The sequence below is a fragment of the Podarcis pityusensis genome (genome assembly GCF_964106645.2).
Source record: "Podarcis pityusensis genome assembly, chromosome: 6".
NCBI classification, from domain to species: Eukaryota; Metazoa; Chordata; class Lepidosauria; order Squamata; family Lacertidae; genus Podarcis; species Podarcis pityusensis.
In genome coordinates this window covers 50,812,783-50,827,738 of record NC_138030.1, presented here as the reverse complement: position 1 = coordinate 50,827,738, position 14,956 = coordinate 50,812,783, and the positions used below count along the sequence as shown (strand labels likewise).

Here is a 14,956-nt window from a genome sequence, read left to right as displayed (position 1 = left end):
GGGTTCTGAGAGGGATACTCAGTGCAGCTTAGGGGAATGTCATATTTAATCTTTGCATACCTCGTCACCTGCTTTATGCATTTGCTTTTTTTTTTCTATGACTGTTGCTTGGCATTATATTTTTCCACTTTCCTGTTGGCATCTGCTAAGGCTGGAGTACTTTAATCAGTGTGGGTGGCACAGTTCTGAATGAGTTATTGGGAATGTTGCTGATGGTAAATGGTGTTTATGTACAACAAATCAAATCTGATTGATTTATTAGTGGAAATGATCAATGAAAATTTGCTTAATTCAATTTTCAACATTCTGTTTGCAGAAAATGTGGAGAACTTGGCATTTTGTGTTGTGGGACCTGGAATAAACTAAGACAGCAAGTCAACAATATCTGCACTAAAACAGATTTAAGTTGCGAGAGAGAAGGAAAGCTTGAGACAATAGAGTAAGAATTTGTATTTGCAGAATTATGTGGAGATGGAAAGCCCAAAGTAAAAGCACTGGGCAGATCATATTGTCAAATATCAGCAAGAGAGGGCCTAAAGGTATTATGCAACTTTTTACAATGCTTCAGTAGGGTCTGGCCTTGTGATACTGAGCCATCCGCTTGTTGTACAATTATCTAAAATGTCTTTTTCCTCTTTCTTTTGCAGGCATACAGCTTTGCCATGGGGAGCTGGCCAAAGAATGGACTCTTAGACATGAACAAAGGCCTGAACCTACAGCACATAGGAAGGCCTCACAGTGGGATAGGTCAGTAACATGACTTCCTTCTCTCACTCCAGTCCAGGTGTATTTTTCTCTGTTTGTGGAATAGTGTATAGTGGCAGGCTCATCTGCAGTTCCCAAGGATGTATGGCTCTCTTTTCTGTGGAAACCAGCTTATCACTGTCTTTGGTGTGGCAAGAACTTGAGCACATAGGTTAGGGCTGCCACTACCTCTGGAATACAAAAGGATGCTGGATCCCAAAGGAGCTGGTAGTAGAGAAATAAGCATGCTCCACTTTGATATCGTTTCTCTTTTGTCAGTCTAGCATCCAGATCCATTACCTCTATATATGTTTCTAAGCCACTTGACACTTGCTGCTGCATTTGAGTGGCAACGGTGAACATGATGCCTTTGTCTTCCTTCCCCCATAGTGGGGCTTTGCCAGATCATCATGGTAGGGTCCTTCCTGAGGTCATGCCAAACCACCCCTCACTTGGCCCCTGATTTTAGAATCCATTTTTCTATTCAAGTGTGTGTGTTTTAGCCATGATCATCCCACCTTCTGGATCCAACAAGTTTTGGAGAGCTGGCTGTTTGTTAGTCCTGCTATCATACATCTAGGAGAGTATATACTGTACTTCTCTTCAGCTTTTGCTGTACTTCTCTGAGCTTTTGCCCAAAAGTCCTAAAACCTCTAATGTGACAGTCCTAGCTGGTATGGGCCAATATATATCTGTGTGCTTCCTTGTCCTGCGCGCGGGAGAATTACTATAGGGTTTGTTCTTTAGGAACCTGTGTGTCGTGCCAGTCCAGGAAAATATGAAAAGCTCTCAGATTGAGGGATATTGATACAACCTGTTCATTGTTTCCTGTTCTTTATGTAAAACCCTTCAAATGTCTGACCTTTTAATCCAACTAGTTGCATTTCTCCTTTCCTTTGCCCCTGCCTAGGCGTGTCCACCTCTGTCTGCTTCTTGCTGCTGTGCATTTACATTTCCTAGGGTGAGAGACTTATGTGAGAAAGTTACCCACCACCCGAGCCTGGAGGAAGCTGTTTAATATTGTTTCAAGATCCTAACCACTAAACTACCAAATCAATATGAGTTAAGGAGATGAATTATTTAAAGCTTACCAGCTTTTAATTAGCAAGCTCCTTTTGAACTATGGATCTGGTTGCTTCATTGATAGGATGTAGCATTGAAATTTTGCTTCTGTGCCTGAGTGTAAATTCATTTCAGCAATATATGTATGCTGTAGGAAAAGTCCACAAATTGGGCTGGAGGGGGAGCCTGATGCAAAACCTGTTTCACATTGTTGCTAGGGACCCCTTAGAACCATTCATCTCCTCTCTGTTTTATAGGAGTGTTTATAGTGTCTCCTCTTACCACACTAAAGCAACAAACATCCCTAGAATATAATCTGTCACTTCCTTTAATTACCTTGTACATTTATCGGACTGTCATTAGTTGGCTTTGCCCTGCTGGATAGCAGTGCACAATAGTGGTTTATTTTCCCCAATCTTCTTGACTGACTTTTCTTTCCAGGGGCTCTTGCTTCTTCATTTCAGTTAAACAGCCTTGAGGTGGGAGCACATGCTGCTACTGCTGCTGCTTTTGGTGTGATGCACTTGCATGCCATCTGAGGTTGTAGCGCTGAGGTTAAACACTGCGCCATATCTGCTCTGAGCCCAGCAGTTAGCCCTTGAGTAAGGTTGTCGAGCCTGACTTCTCATTTTAACAAGGGAAGTTTTCCTTCTCACTGTAGTATTGTGCCAAGTATGTCTCCCTACTCTCCCAAACATACTCCATTTTGCAACCAATGGTAAAGCAGCTTTTGGAGTTGTGATTCGTTCAAGCTTGTCATGGCTCTTTTACAATTTGTGTAGACCCTAACAATGTGTGTCAGTTTAGTTTTAAAATTAATAAATATTTTCCATTACTGGAAGACAGTAACGTGTTTTTCTCTCTGGACCTATTCAGTAACCATTGCGCATTTATATAGAAAAATATTCCTAAAATATGTGATTTCCGAATGCTTGACAGTGACTTTAGTAAGTGTTACTTGCCATAAACAGTGTAATGGCATGTGAGTTTGGTCTAGAACATTTCAGTTCAAAAGCAAGCACTTCAGTTGGGGAGGCCAGGAGCCCTGATAGGGTGCAGAAACAGTGAAAGAGGGGTTGACTGGCAGGTAGAGTAGTCTCACTAGAGATGAAGCAAACTTCAAATCGGATATTCTGATGAGATTCAGCTCTGTTGTTCTTCATCGGATCAAGGAGCAGCAGCACATTCTGGACTGGATGAATGCTAGACTGAATCTAGACAACAGGTGTGATGGTTGGCAGTCTGTTGTAGAGGATCACATGTTCTGGATGCAATCGCTCACTTTCTTCCTCTGATACAGTGGCTGAGGGAGCCTGGGAAACATACCTGTCCTCAGTCTGCTCCATTCTTTGGTAACCTTTCAGATAAAGTATTGTAATGTGCAATCTACACAGGACTGTCCTTGACAATGATTTGGAAACTCTTATCAGGCACAGAATTCTTTGGTGGGCTTTCTGAGAAATGGGCACAGAGAATATATTAAGGCAATTCTTCCTCAGTTTCTTGGCTGCAAATTATCTTTCAGGCCTGATTTAAAGTGGTGGCTATAAAAGCCCAAATGGTTTGTGCCTAGCATATCTTGGGGAGCAGCTTCTCCCATACAAGTCACCTCAAGCTTTATCGCTTCTGGCTGTGCATGGTTTACTTAGCATCCCTGTAGTGGCATGGAGTTCCTTTGCTTTCCCTTCCTGTGGTAAAGGGTCAAAGAAGGATCCTGCAGTTATAGTTGTATGCTGGTCTCTAGGCCGAGTTGCCATGAAGTAGCAGTTTTGTTTGTTTGTTTTTGCTTTACACACCCTACAATAGAGTGGGCTGAGATCTGAGGGAGCCTCTTCGCCTTCATTGCTCGGCAAGTGCTGAACACTGGTTAGACAACTCTGCTGATGATTTGCCAAGGACTACCTGTTTTCCTTCCTTTCTGTCTATACTGCTTGACTTCCTTCCCAACAAACCCCTAGTTAGTGCATATGCAGTAGCCTAATCTACTCATTGCTGCATGAATCAAAAAGCTAGCACCCATGAACTGACTATGGGGCTGTTTGGAGTGTGGGAAGGAATTGAGAACTGCATGTGTGCACACATATACCCTAGCATGCAGAGCAATTTTGGAAATCGAGTGTAGATGCCTTACAAGCTGCCCAACCAAAGCATGTAGTGCAAATGGCAGCCTGATTACACTGCCCTGGCTATGCACAGGCCATCTCCCTTAACTCACGAAAGCCTCATGGGAAAGCCTACCTATTTGAAAGGGTCAACCACCAATATGGTGTGAAGTGCAGGTGATGCATCTGTATCTTTCTGGCTTCCCCTCTCTCTTTTCATTTACTGATTGGAAATCTAGGAAGGTTAGGGTGTTATATTGTTCCTGATCCTGAGCATTAATTAGGCCTGCAGAAGAAGAAGAGGGATTGCGTGTTTTTAACAGGGAGGTTAATGGGATGCTCACAGAGTAGACAGTTTTAATGAGCTTCAACTTGCTGTGCAGTGAGTTTACTCTTTGTGTTAAAAGGGTCACCCTGCAGTAGCTTGATGTGGATTGTCTCCTGGCCCCCAGTGTCAGAGGGGAGCATCTGTCATAGTCCAGGCAGGGCGCATTCACTTAGTGACAAGATTCTAATTAACTCCCACCAAGCTGGCCACCCGCCTGCCCCATGGGGAGCTGCCATGGTGCAGCCTCTTATCTTTACAAACTCCTCATTCTGTATATAGAGTTTGTGTTTGGAGAGACACAGGCAGGCTTTCATGTCTAATGTAAAAGGACAGGTATGATTGTGCCTGTGTGGGTGTGTTCATGCACTTGCTGTGTGTGCCAGCAAGCTGGGGCTGTTTACTGTAGGAATGACATATCTTGTCATGCAATGTTCTTTGTTCTGGAAGCTAGTACATTGGGCTGCCCTTTGGTAGTCCAGAACAACCTCTTAGAAATCTAGTTTCTTAGTGCATTTAGTCCAATGCCCTCCTTGATTCTGAAAATCCTGAGCTTAAACCATCCCCAACAGATTGCAGTCCAACCTCTGCTTGAAGATCTTAATGATTAATTAGTTTCATTGTTGAGCTGCTCACAGATTGTACAGTTGTAAGGTACCTTGAGGGTCATCTAGTCCAACCCCTGCAATGATCTCAACTAGATCATCCATGACAGATGGCCATCCAACCTCTGCTGAGAAACCTCCAAGGAAGGAGAGCCCACTACCATTCATAGGTGTCCATTCCACTGCCAAACAGCTCTTACTGTCTGAAAGTTATTCCTAATGTTTAGTCAGAATCTCCTTTATTGTAACTTGAAGCCATTAGTTTGGGTCCTAGCCTCTGGAGCAGGAGAAAAGAAGCTTGTTACATGTGACATCCCATTAGATATTTGAAGATTGCTATTATGCCTCCTCACAATCTCCACTCAACTGCTTTGATCAGTGGAATTGGCACTACTGCAGCTACCACATAATGCCTCTTCCGCATTTGTAAGAACTCTTATCATTTAGTTTGGCAACAGCTGCACTTCGGAACTCCCTGCCTATTGAGATCAAGCAGGTGCCTTCACCATATTCTTTTTGGTATAAACATTCTTGTTTATACAAGCCCGCCCATATGTTTAGAAAGTTGAAGTAATTAAATCTGTTTTAGTATTTTAATTTTTGTATGTTTTAAGGTATGGTTGTGAATTTTCTGTTTTGTTGCTTTATCTGTTTGTAAACTGCTTTGGGGTGCCCCCCCCCCAATCATGCAGTGTGTAAATGGTAATTAATAAATAAACAGCGGAGTTTGCCCACAGCAGATACCAAGGTAGGTCCCCATTACTACTAATTCCTCCTTTCCTGAAACATCTGTAATGTGTTACTCATCACATTGGTGTGGAGTCTGTAGCAGACTTCATCACTGTATTATTTTTGCTAATTTCCCAATTCATTCTACCCATATAATCCCCATAGACCCACTCTGTTCACTTTCTTTCTTTTCTGTGCAGGTGCAGACACATACTGCTGCTCCCCCCTCCCTTTTGGTTGTGTCAGTCCTCTTTTAACAAGCTGTATCTTTCAGTTGCTACATCTCAGTCATGGGAGCCATCCCACTAAGTCCCATTAATACCTATTGTCGTAGTTCCCTTGCTTTACAAGCAGTTCAAGCTCATCTTGTTTATTTCCTACTACTGCTGTGTGCAGTAGTGTATAGACATAAAAAACCTTAAATAATCTGCTACAATGTGTCTCCTGCTGTTTTATTGTGTGTTTTGCTATACACCCACATTGGCCATCTCCCCCTGCAGTTTCTCCTATAATATCTAAATCTCTTTCTCTAATGCTTAACTTTATATTGAAGATTTGCAGCCGTCCCTTCATCAGTAGTGGTACCAGGATGGGGTACTTAACTTCAGGCTTCAGTTTAAAACCTTCCTGATCAGGTTCACCTGCTACTTTCCAGTTGTCCTTTACTGAGGAAAATTAAGCTGGTGGCCCTAAAAACCAACCTTTCTTCTCAACAGCATTTGCATTGCTAGTTATTCACCTGATGTATTCATCCCCCCCCCCACTCTTTCTGTCATCTGCCTTTTGCAGCCAAAATAATATTTTTTTAGCCCAAGAACCAATTCCTTCCCAGGGGCTGTGCTACACGAGCAATCAGGCCAGACCTAAAATAGGGAAGGAGTGGAGCCAAAAGAGGAATATGTGATTAGTGGAGCATAAGAACAGCCCTGTTGGACCAGACCAAAGGCCTGTATAGTCTATTATGCTGTCCCCACAATGGCCAAACTGTTAGGGAAGCTCATAGGAGCACAACATCCCAGAAGGCCAAATCATAAGCATGTTTTTCACAATGAAGGACACATTCTGCCCAGGAAGGTGGACTTCCCTTGTATATTTTCTGTTACCACAGCTTAAAGACACATTGCAGCAATGCGCAAGGGGAAGAAAATGGTCTGCACTTTTATCTACAGGATTTTCAGCGCTTGTGGTTCCTGAGAGACATACTGCAGTGAGTCAGTGAGGGGAAAGGGGACATATCCTGGGGAGAGAGTCAGGAGCCACATGGAGAGGCTTGGTGGGTTGGAGATTCCCCATTCCTGTTTTACAGGAAGAATTGACAAGGACATCACCTGAGACCCAAGGTCCTTCACCTCCCCCCTCAGAGTTTTGTAGTCGAATGTGATACGTTCATAGTTGTCTCTGGTGTAATTCATTCCCTTGGGGAAAAGCAAGAAAGGATAATGATCGGTGAACTTGATAAGACTTGACAACTTGTTCATCACATCCTGGATCTGCTCACCTAGGAGACAGCATATTCATTTGTTAACAGATTCAGTCAGCACACAACCAACTCCATACCACTCAGCAAGGGAGCCCTGGCTTCACTTCATCCACTGTTTTAGTCTCTTTGGACTTTATTTACTGTGCATGTTCTTTCTTGTTTCTGTGCACTCTCTTGGCCTCTCTGCATTTCAGGGTATATACTCTTCTCATTAATACTTGTCTTGGGTATCAAACAGTGAATGTGGATACTGTGGAAAAATTTGAATTGGAATATATTCTGTTGCCCTAAGTAGTTTGTTTCTTTGTGCTTAGTGTGCCTTGATAATTTTAGATATAAATATTTCAAAGTTTTTCTAATAGCCAAAAAAAGCATTTTGAATTGAATTGAATTGAAAAATGTGATATCTTTCCTTCATACTGTTTGACTTCAAGGTAGAGAGAACCAAGGCACTGAAAACATACTAATTTTAGCATGCCTGAAGACCTGTGTGCCATGTGCTTCTATGGATAAGTTACCTGGTAGCAGCTCCAGACAAACTGTAGCAAAATCCTCTTCGATGGTTGAATCCAGTGAAATTGTCCTGTTCATGCTAGGAACTTCCCCTCCCTCTCTTTTCCCCGCATGCCCCCCACTCCTCAAATTTGCCCTGGTGGTTCGGGGAAAACTTGAGAGCAGATTGGTACATGAGGTGAGGAGAGAGAGAGGAAGTTCTATTGTGCAAGCAGAAGTCCTTAAATGAATAGAAGAACTTTGTTAGATGCAGCTCAGTCTTGAAGTGTGCATGGCCATGATGAAGTTGGTAGCTGCTCAGATTCTTCAGAATCTGATTGTATTTAAAAAGAAAGTGCCTTTCTAAATTCTGTTCCCTTGATAGCTTTCCAAGCAATGGTTTTCTGACATAAGCGGGAGATCTTGCGACTGATATGGCCCAGTTCTCAGTTTTAAGGTTTCTCAAACTACATCACATCAGTCTGTTGTGAACATCTTGCTCTACGTTTGATTCACTGTGGTGCCCCTTACTTACAGAGAATGGGCAGGAGTGGGGTGTGGCCCTAGACCAGATTTATGGTAGGGGGCCAACTGTCTCACAGCCTAAGGGATAGGGCCAAAGACTCCAGAGTTAAATAATTAAAAGAGACTAAAATAAAAATCATCAGAAATGTCATCAAATGAGCAGTGTCATTTTGAATTAGTGCTGCTAAAGGTCAGGAAGCTCAAAACAGGTGAAGCGGATGCTCCGTGAGTGAGGCAATATGGCAGATATTTCTGGCAAGGAGAGAGTATGGGCTGGCAGGCGGGTGGACGAGACAAGGCCCTTTCTGCCCAGGATGTGAGGAGAGGTTTTTGGAAGCAGAGAGGTGCTTTGCGTAGGTACTGTTGGCCTGGGAGGAGGGGGTTTGGGCAGGATACAGGCCGAATGTCTGTCAGCGTCCAGTCAGAGCGCATTAACGTGGTGACATGATTCTAATTAACTACTGTGAGAGGTGTCACAGTGGGAAAGCCAGTAAGCGCAGACACGCTTTTAGAAAGAGAAAAAAGCAAAGTGACAGTCCTTTTTGTGTGTGTGCTCTCTCCCCTCCGAGTGGGAGTGTGTGTAAAGCTAATTAGGATGTCTGGGCTGGCTGGGAACCTTGAGCTGGTGCTCTTTTGCTTTCAGTCATTTAAGTTTTCAAAATCCCTCTGATGGGACTCAGTGGCACAGTGGATTACTGTGCGCAAAAGTGACAGAACACTCTTGCCAGCGTTCAGCCCTTTTTAGCAAAGATTCAGCGCTTCTTTTTTCCTGGCAGCGGCAGGGGGCATGTTCTTATCACTGCTGCTCTATTCCTATGCATGTTACAATGGAGGACTCAAGGCCTTTCAGCTGTTTCCTATGGTTAACAAAGAAACTGGGTTGCCGGGGGTGGGGGTGGGATGATAGAATATGATTGGGTGTTTGTGTTGACTTTTTGTCTTTCTATGTCATTCTGCTATTCACTGCAACATACTTTCCACACCCAGCAATGGCAAAGGTAGACCCATAATATTTTGGGTAGACTATCTTATGATAGTCCCTGCCAAGTGAGCTGCAGTGGCCATTTTAGCTTGATTGCTAGTGATACAGTCCAGACCATACGGGTTTGTTTGTTTTTTGCTGCATGCAGTCATTAGTGCAGCTTCTTTCTTCAAAACTATTGGGGAGGAATGCTGCAGAGAAACTTACTCATTCATGTGTATGTTGCTTAAACCACACAAACACATGCATATTCAAGTGCTTCTCCTTTTAGAAGAAACTCCCCCCCCCAGCAGTTAGCTGGATTAAACGGTGGATTTTGGTGAAGGCATGGAACAACCTTGTCTAAATGTGCTCACTCATGTCACTGAATGTCTGGACCTCAGGCTCTGACTAGTGTTAGGAGAGGGTCATCCTTAGCCTGTGTCTGGATTTTCACAAGCTGGATCTGCAACACATCAAACACATATCCTGTACCTGCCTTCCCTGAAGTTGAGGACTGAGGTGAGGACTAGAAAAGGCTAGGAACAGAGTTTGTGAAGCTGTTTTGTACAGCTTCACACATGCACATAAAGAGCATGGGACTTTGGAAAAACTCATTTTTAATATTTCTCCTCCTCCTCCTAAAATAGCTCTTCATCCAAATCAGGAAGCAGGTTGTGCAGACTCCATAGCTGATGCTGGTCTGGGAGACACTCATAAGTGAATCCTGTGCAAGATGCTAGAATGATCCCTTCCCTCTTCAATCTTCTTTAGAGCTTGGGGGAAAGAGAGGTAAAGGGATTTAGTTTGCTTGCACCATGATCTGGAGACTTATTCAAGTGGATAGAAACATTTCCCAGTGCTGTTTCTGAAAGGGTTCAAGCCTAGTATGTGGTGAGAGACTGAATTCCTCTCCCAAGGCTTCTGTGTGGGAGAGACAGGGGACTTGGGGAAGAGGAGATATGCTCTTCATGATGGACTACATGGAATTGGCGGAAATGACTGGCAGAATCCGAGACCAGGGAGAAGAGTTGGTGGAAGAAGATTGGAAGAAATTTAAAGTTTATTTACAGAAACATTGTAAAATTAAGGAATGTTAGAAGGATGTTGGAATGAAATAATGTGGTTTTAGCAGAAATGCTATAAAGGATTAAGGAAAAATAGATTGCTAAATGGTGAAGGAGGGAAAGTAAAGTTACATTATATTAGGATAGAATAGAGGACAAAAACTGGAAAAGATGGAAAGGATTTGCTGAAATAGCTAATTGAACTAGAATACAAAAAAGGGAGGTGTGAGGAGGCCAAGGAAATAAGCAAATGAAAGATAAGTTATGGGAAGATTTATTGTATTTTTTCTTTTTTCTTTTCTTCTTTTTTTTCTTGTTTCTTTTTTTTTTTGATAATTATCGTGATGTGATGTTTTGTATTTCTTAAATATGTTGTTTTTAAACTCTTTTTGTAACCCTTTAAAATGCAATAAATATTAATTTTTTTTAAAAAAGGAGATATGCTCTTCAAATGCTGGCTGGCTACCAACATGTTGAATCTTGATGCTTTGGGAAATGGGCAGGCAAAAGATCGTGCAGAGTGCATAAAAATGAGTGTAAATGGAATGTTTTGAATAGGTGTATCTAACAGAGTTTTGCTTAAAGTAGGAGAGTATTTATAGCATGCTTGGCCCCTCCCACATCTTTTCTGTCTATCAAAGGCCCTCAAGTTGGTTGGCATTAAAGTTGAATATTAAATGCATAAAACAACGTGAAAACATAATCAAAGCAGAAAGCATCCTGCATTGTGGCTGGGCACTGATGGTGCTGGGGAGAGGGGCTGGACTTTCCCCATTACATTCCAAACTGTGGGTGTGTGGCAGGGAGATTGCTCATTGCCAGCTTTTTGAGCTGGCACCTGGCTGCATTTTGGAGCGGCCTTGTTTTTGTCTTTAATGAGACATTCTGGAGAGGTATGGAGGTGAGGATGTGCTGGTGGATGATTCTGGCTTTTAGCAGCCCGGCATTTACCTAATAAGAAACCACTGAGAGGTGTGGCATGGGGGTGGGCTATGGGGGTGTGTGGATAGCAGACAACTGGAGGCACTCCATTGCAATTTAACAAGTTTCCTTTCCTGCAAGTTCCATGACAAGACCCCCCTCTAAGTCTGTACAAGAATCCCTAAGAACAAGGTAATTAGGATGTCTCTGAGCTTCGACCCTCAGCGGAGTCCTTGGCTTAATCTTTTTCTTTCCTTAAAGACATCTGTAACTACAATCTTTGTTTCTCTCCTTGCTTCCCCCCACTTGCCTCTCTCCCCCCCACCTTGCCTGTCTCCATATCTCCTGTCAAACTGCTGCAGACATAAATGACAAAGAAATCAGAAAGAGAGATCAATGCAGTCCAAATTAGCACTCGGAGATAGACTGTGCTGGAGATGTCAGAGCCTGACCCCTGTTGATCCTGCAGCCTCTGCTGGTGATATTATGCAAATTGCATCCATCTGGCAGAGCTGGCTCAGAGGAGTGAGGGTGCTGGGCGGGCAGAGAACGATCCAAAGAGGGAGGTGTTTTGGAGCTCTGGCTCTGTGCGTTTGGGAAGGGGACAGGGTGATGGGAGATTGGAAGTGATAGGAAGGAGAAAGGGTGCATCAGATTAATTTGTATTCTCCAGGAGGTATAAGACCAAACTCTAGATGGGAGATAAACAAACTTCATTTTGATTTGGCTTATATTTTATTTCTTATTATCTGCTTCCACCCAGAACAAAAAAAAGCCAACATCCCCCTCTCGGTAGTCTTGTTTAATCAATATTCACAAGTCATCATTATCACTGGCAGCAGTTTGAGAGGGTGGTGAACAGAGGCAACTGCACCCCCCCCAGCCCCCAAAGAGCACACTGCTTCTCGATCCAACTGAAATAGGACAGGGATAATAGAAACCTCAAATTACGGTGATCGCCTTGTTAAGAAGTTTGGAAATACAGTCAGATTGCCTTTTAATGAGAGAAATATGGCTGTTAGTTAGTGAAGGAGGAGGGATTGGACCTTGTTTCAAGATCTGTAGTTCCTGCATCAAAGGGGAACTGGCTGTTTCATTTCAAAATCCAGCTCCTCAGCCTGATATTAAAAATAGTTGTTAAAGGCTTTGAGTAGCAAGACAATTCTCTTTAACTTCCTACTATCCCTCCCCTTTTCCTCTAGCAAAAAAGGGTTGGCAAGGATTGAAATAGGCCTTTAAAGAAGTTTCCCTTTGGACAGGGGGACAGTAAGGGGTGTCTTGCTACCCAGCATGTGTGAGGTATAGCGTGATCTTTTAAACATAGTTCTCCCACCTAAAGCCAATTGACTAATGGACAGCTAATAATGGGATGTTGACTTACCGTAGCCACTGTGCTAAATGGGCATAAGTTTAGTTGGCTCTGTTTGGAACTAGTTATCAGGACTTTCAAACTGGAGACAGGTGGATGTCGTCACAAAATGTTCTGGATTTTAAGGCCAAAAAATTGTTTCATTCAAAATTGATCACCCTTGATTGTCTCTGCCGTGATGTTTTATCTCTTTCAGGGTTTACCTATGAGTGTTTTGATTGAGTGTGTATTACTGAATTTTCAATCATTCATCTATTGGAATTTTTGAAGCCCAGAACAACTACCAGCTTCTCCTCTTGTCTTACCTGGCTTGAGATGAGAAAAGGAGAGCAGTTTAAAAACTGGGCTCAGAGATTTTTTTATAATTAGAGATGCCAAATACTTCTCAAATTGGAATTCGTCTTTGGAATTCATAACACATCCTATTTTTGTTCTGCATACCTACTAGGCCCTCCCTTGCCTTTGATTTCTGGTTCTATGTAACTTCACTCAGAAGCAAGATACGAAGCTGGGTGGTATGATAATATTAATTATATAATTAGAATAAGTTTTTTTCCTTTGACACCATTTGCTTCTGAAAGAGGCCCTTTCATGTTGAGCATTTTCTTCTTAAGTGTTCATGGTCAGGACAAAATAATCTCTTTAACCATCCATTTATGTATTTATTTCTGTCAGCCTAACAGAAAGAGCTGTTCTAAGTGTGCCTAGTTAAAACTAAGTCCAGTTTTTTTTTTGTTTAGTCCTATTCTGTCCATTTCTGTTATTTTCATCTGTTTGATTCCCCCCCCCCCCACTAACATCAGAGGTGAAATTCCTGCATACGTTCACCAGGTATTTTGTTTAGGGACTACATGAGATTTTTGCCAGTATATGAGGAGCTTGATCATTCACTTTCGCACTGTGCTGCTTGCAGGATTCCCGTTTTCTAGGAGATCTGGCTGACTTCTATATTGCTCTTGAAAACTTCAAGTTTTCTTTCTTTGGAAGCATTCTGTGGCAGAGCCCAGACTTGGCAACAGCACTATCTGACCTGAGTTGACCAGCTTTTCCCAACCATCGTTAAGATCTAACAGGCCCCTCTGTTCAGAGTTGCTGTGACCCGTGACATGTTTCTTCCTGTTGCATTGACATCCCTCTCTTGAAGACCTGACTCACAGCTTCTTCTTGCTTAAAAACTGAAGTGTTCTGTTAATTGGTTTAAGCCTCACTGCCCCATGTCCTGGCTGGTCTTTGCAAGATAATGAACTTGGAATGTTTTTAATAGCTGATCACAGCCGTATTAGTCCCAGGATGCAAGCAAGAGACTGACAAGGTGGGTCAAGTAGAATCTCTTATTGGACTACCATTTCTTGGAAGAAGAGACAAGCTTTAAAACATCACAGAGCTCTTTTGCAGGCCTGGGAAAGATTGTCCAACTTTCAAGCTCAAATACATGGCTTCTGGTATATATCAGTATAGAATATTAGTAATGTGACCAAAACCATGCATTTCTGCAACAAGTTGCTGCCCCAATTTAAGAAAAAGCCCAACCTTTTCACTTGTTATTTTGCAACATGTTTTTTTTAAAAAAATAATAATAAACCCTACAATGAGGTACAATTAATACTTCAGAGAATTTTAACAATGCAGAAAAAGTACAGAATTTGGAAGCAGTATATTTCTGAATTACCAGTTGCTGGAAACTGCAGCTGCTGAGCAAGTGGGCTTCCAATAGGTATCTGGTTGGCCACTGTGAGCACAGGTTGGCAGACTAGATGGGCCCTTGGCCTGATCCAGCAAGCTCTTCTTGTGTTCTTAATAAAAAGAACAACATGGTAAACTTGAAGTAGGCATGAAAAAAACAAAAACCCCAAGCCCTTGTAATAAAAAGCAGGCCTGTAAAGGAAGGTTTTAAAGGGGCAAGTTCTCGAGTCTGCTGCACTGTGTTAAGAGGTGGAGTTCAAAGAATAGGTGTCACCACCCAAAAGACATGTTCTGTGGTAGGCCACCAGCTTTTAGGAAGAAGTAAGGTTCCCCCCCCCCCCCCAGCTGGGGTTCTCATCATCAGAAAAGGAGGAAAACCTAATTAACTGATCTACATCTTTGTCTCATATAACTTACATCACTTTGGGGCAGCTGCTGGTTTTATTTCTATTGATAGATTATATTATTTACTGATAGGTCTCTACCAAAGAAACACACCTACATGTATTGGAGTAAGGAAATGAACCAGTTCTTCCACTGATGTATTTCTGAAAATCTATTTATACAGTTAAGTACCTTAACATGGTGTCAGTATAGGATGGGAAAGGCTGAACATTGTCTTACTATAATTTCATTTCAATAGCTCTCAAAGCTATACTTGAGGTTCTGTCTTTCAACAATGTAAAATCTCAAGCCTGGTGTTTGGATGGTACCTGGAAGCCCTGCATTTCCTGTGGCCTGAAAACTAAGTAATAGATATTGGCCAATGAATGGTTACTGAGATACAGTCTGCAGAAGATTGGTGTATTCCATTCTCAATTTTTCATGCTGGGCTTCCAAAAATTTCTGGAACAGCAGGAGCATAACAGTTGATATACTTTGGCTTGGGTG

General features: G+C 42.4%; 1 protein-coding gene and 1 long non-coding RNA gene across 3 annotated transcripts in view; both read left to right on the top strand.

Moving 5' to 3' along the window:
* LOC308479145 overlaps nt 1–522 on the top strand; it is a 31,511-nt gene extending 30,989 nt beyond the window's left edge. The window contains exon 3 of the long non-coding RNA XR_013987500.1: nt 317–522. This is a non-coding gene — a long non-coding RNA (uncharacterized lncRNA). The remainder of the gene's footprint in view (nt 1–316) is intronic.
* The window catches only part of ERI3 (ERI1 exoribonuclease family member 3), a 203,336-nt gene that overhangs the window by 136,522 nt on the left and 51,858 nt on the right, over nt 1–14,956 (top strand). For both annotated transcript variants that reach the window (XM_081009564.1, XM_081009565.1), the window contains exon 7: nt 648–747. In XM_081009564.1, coding sequence (XP_080865690.1) covers nt 648–747 — 100 coding nt within the window. The remainder of the gene's footprint in view (nt 1–647; nt 748–14,956) is intronic.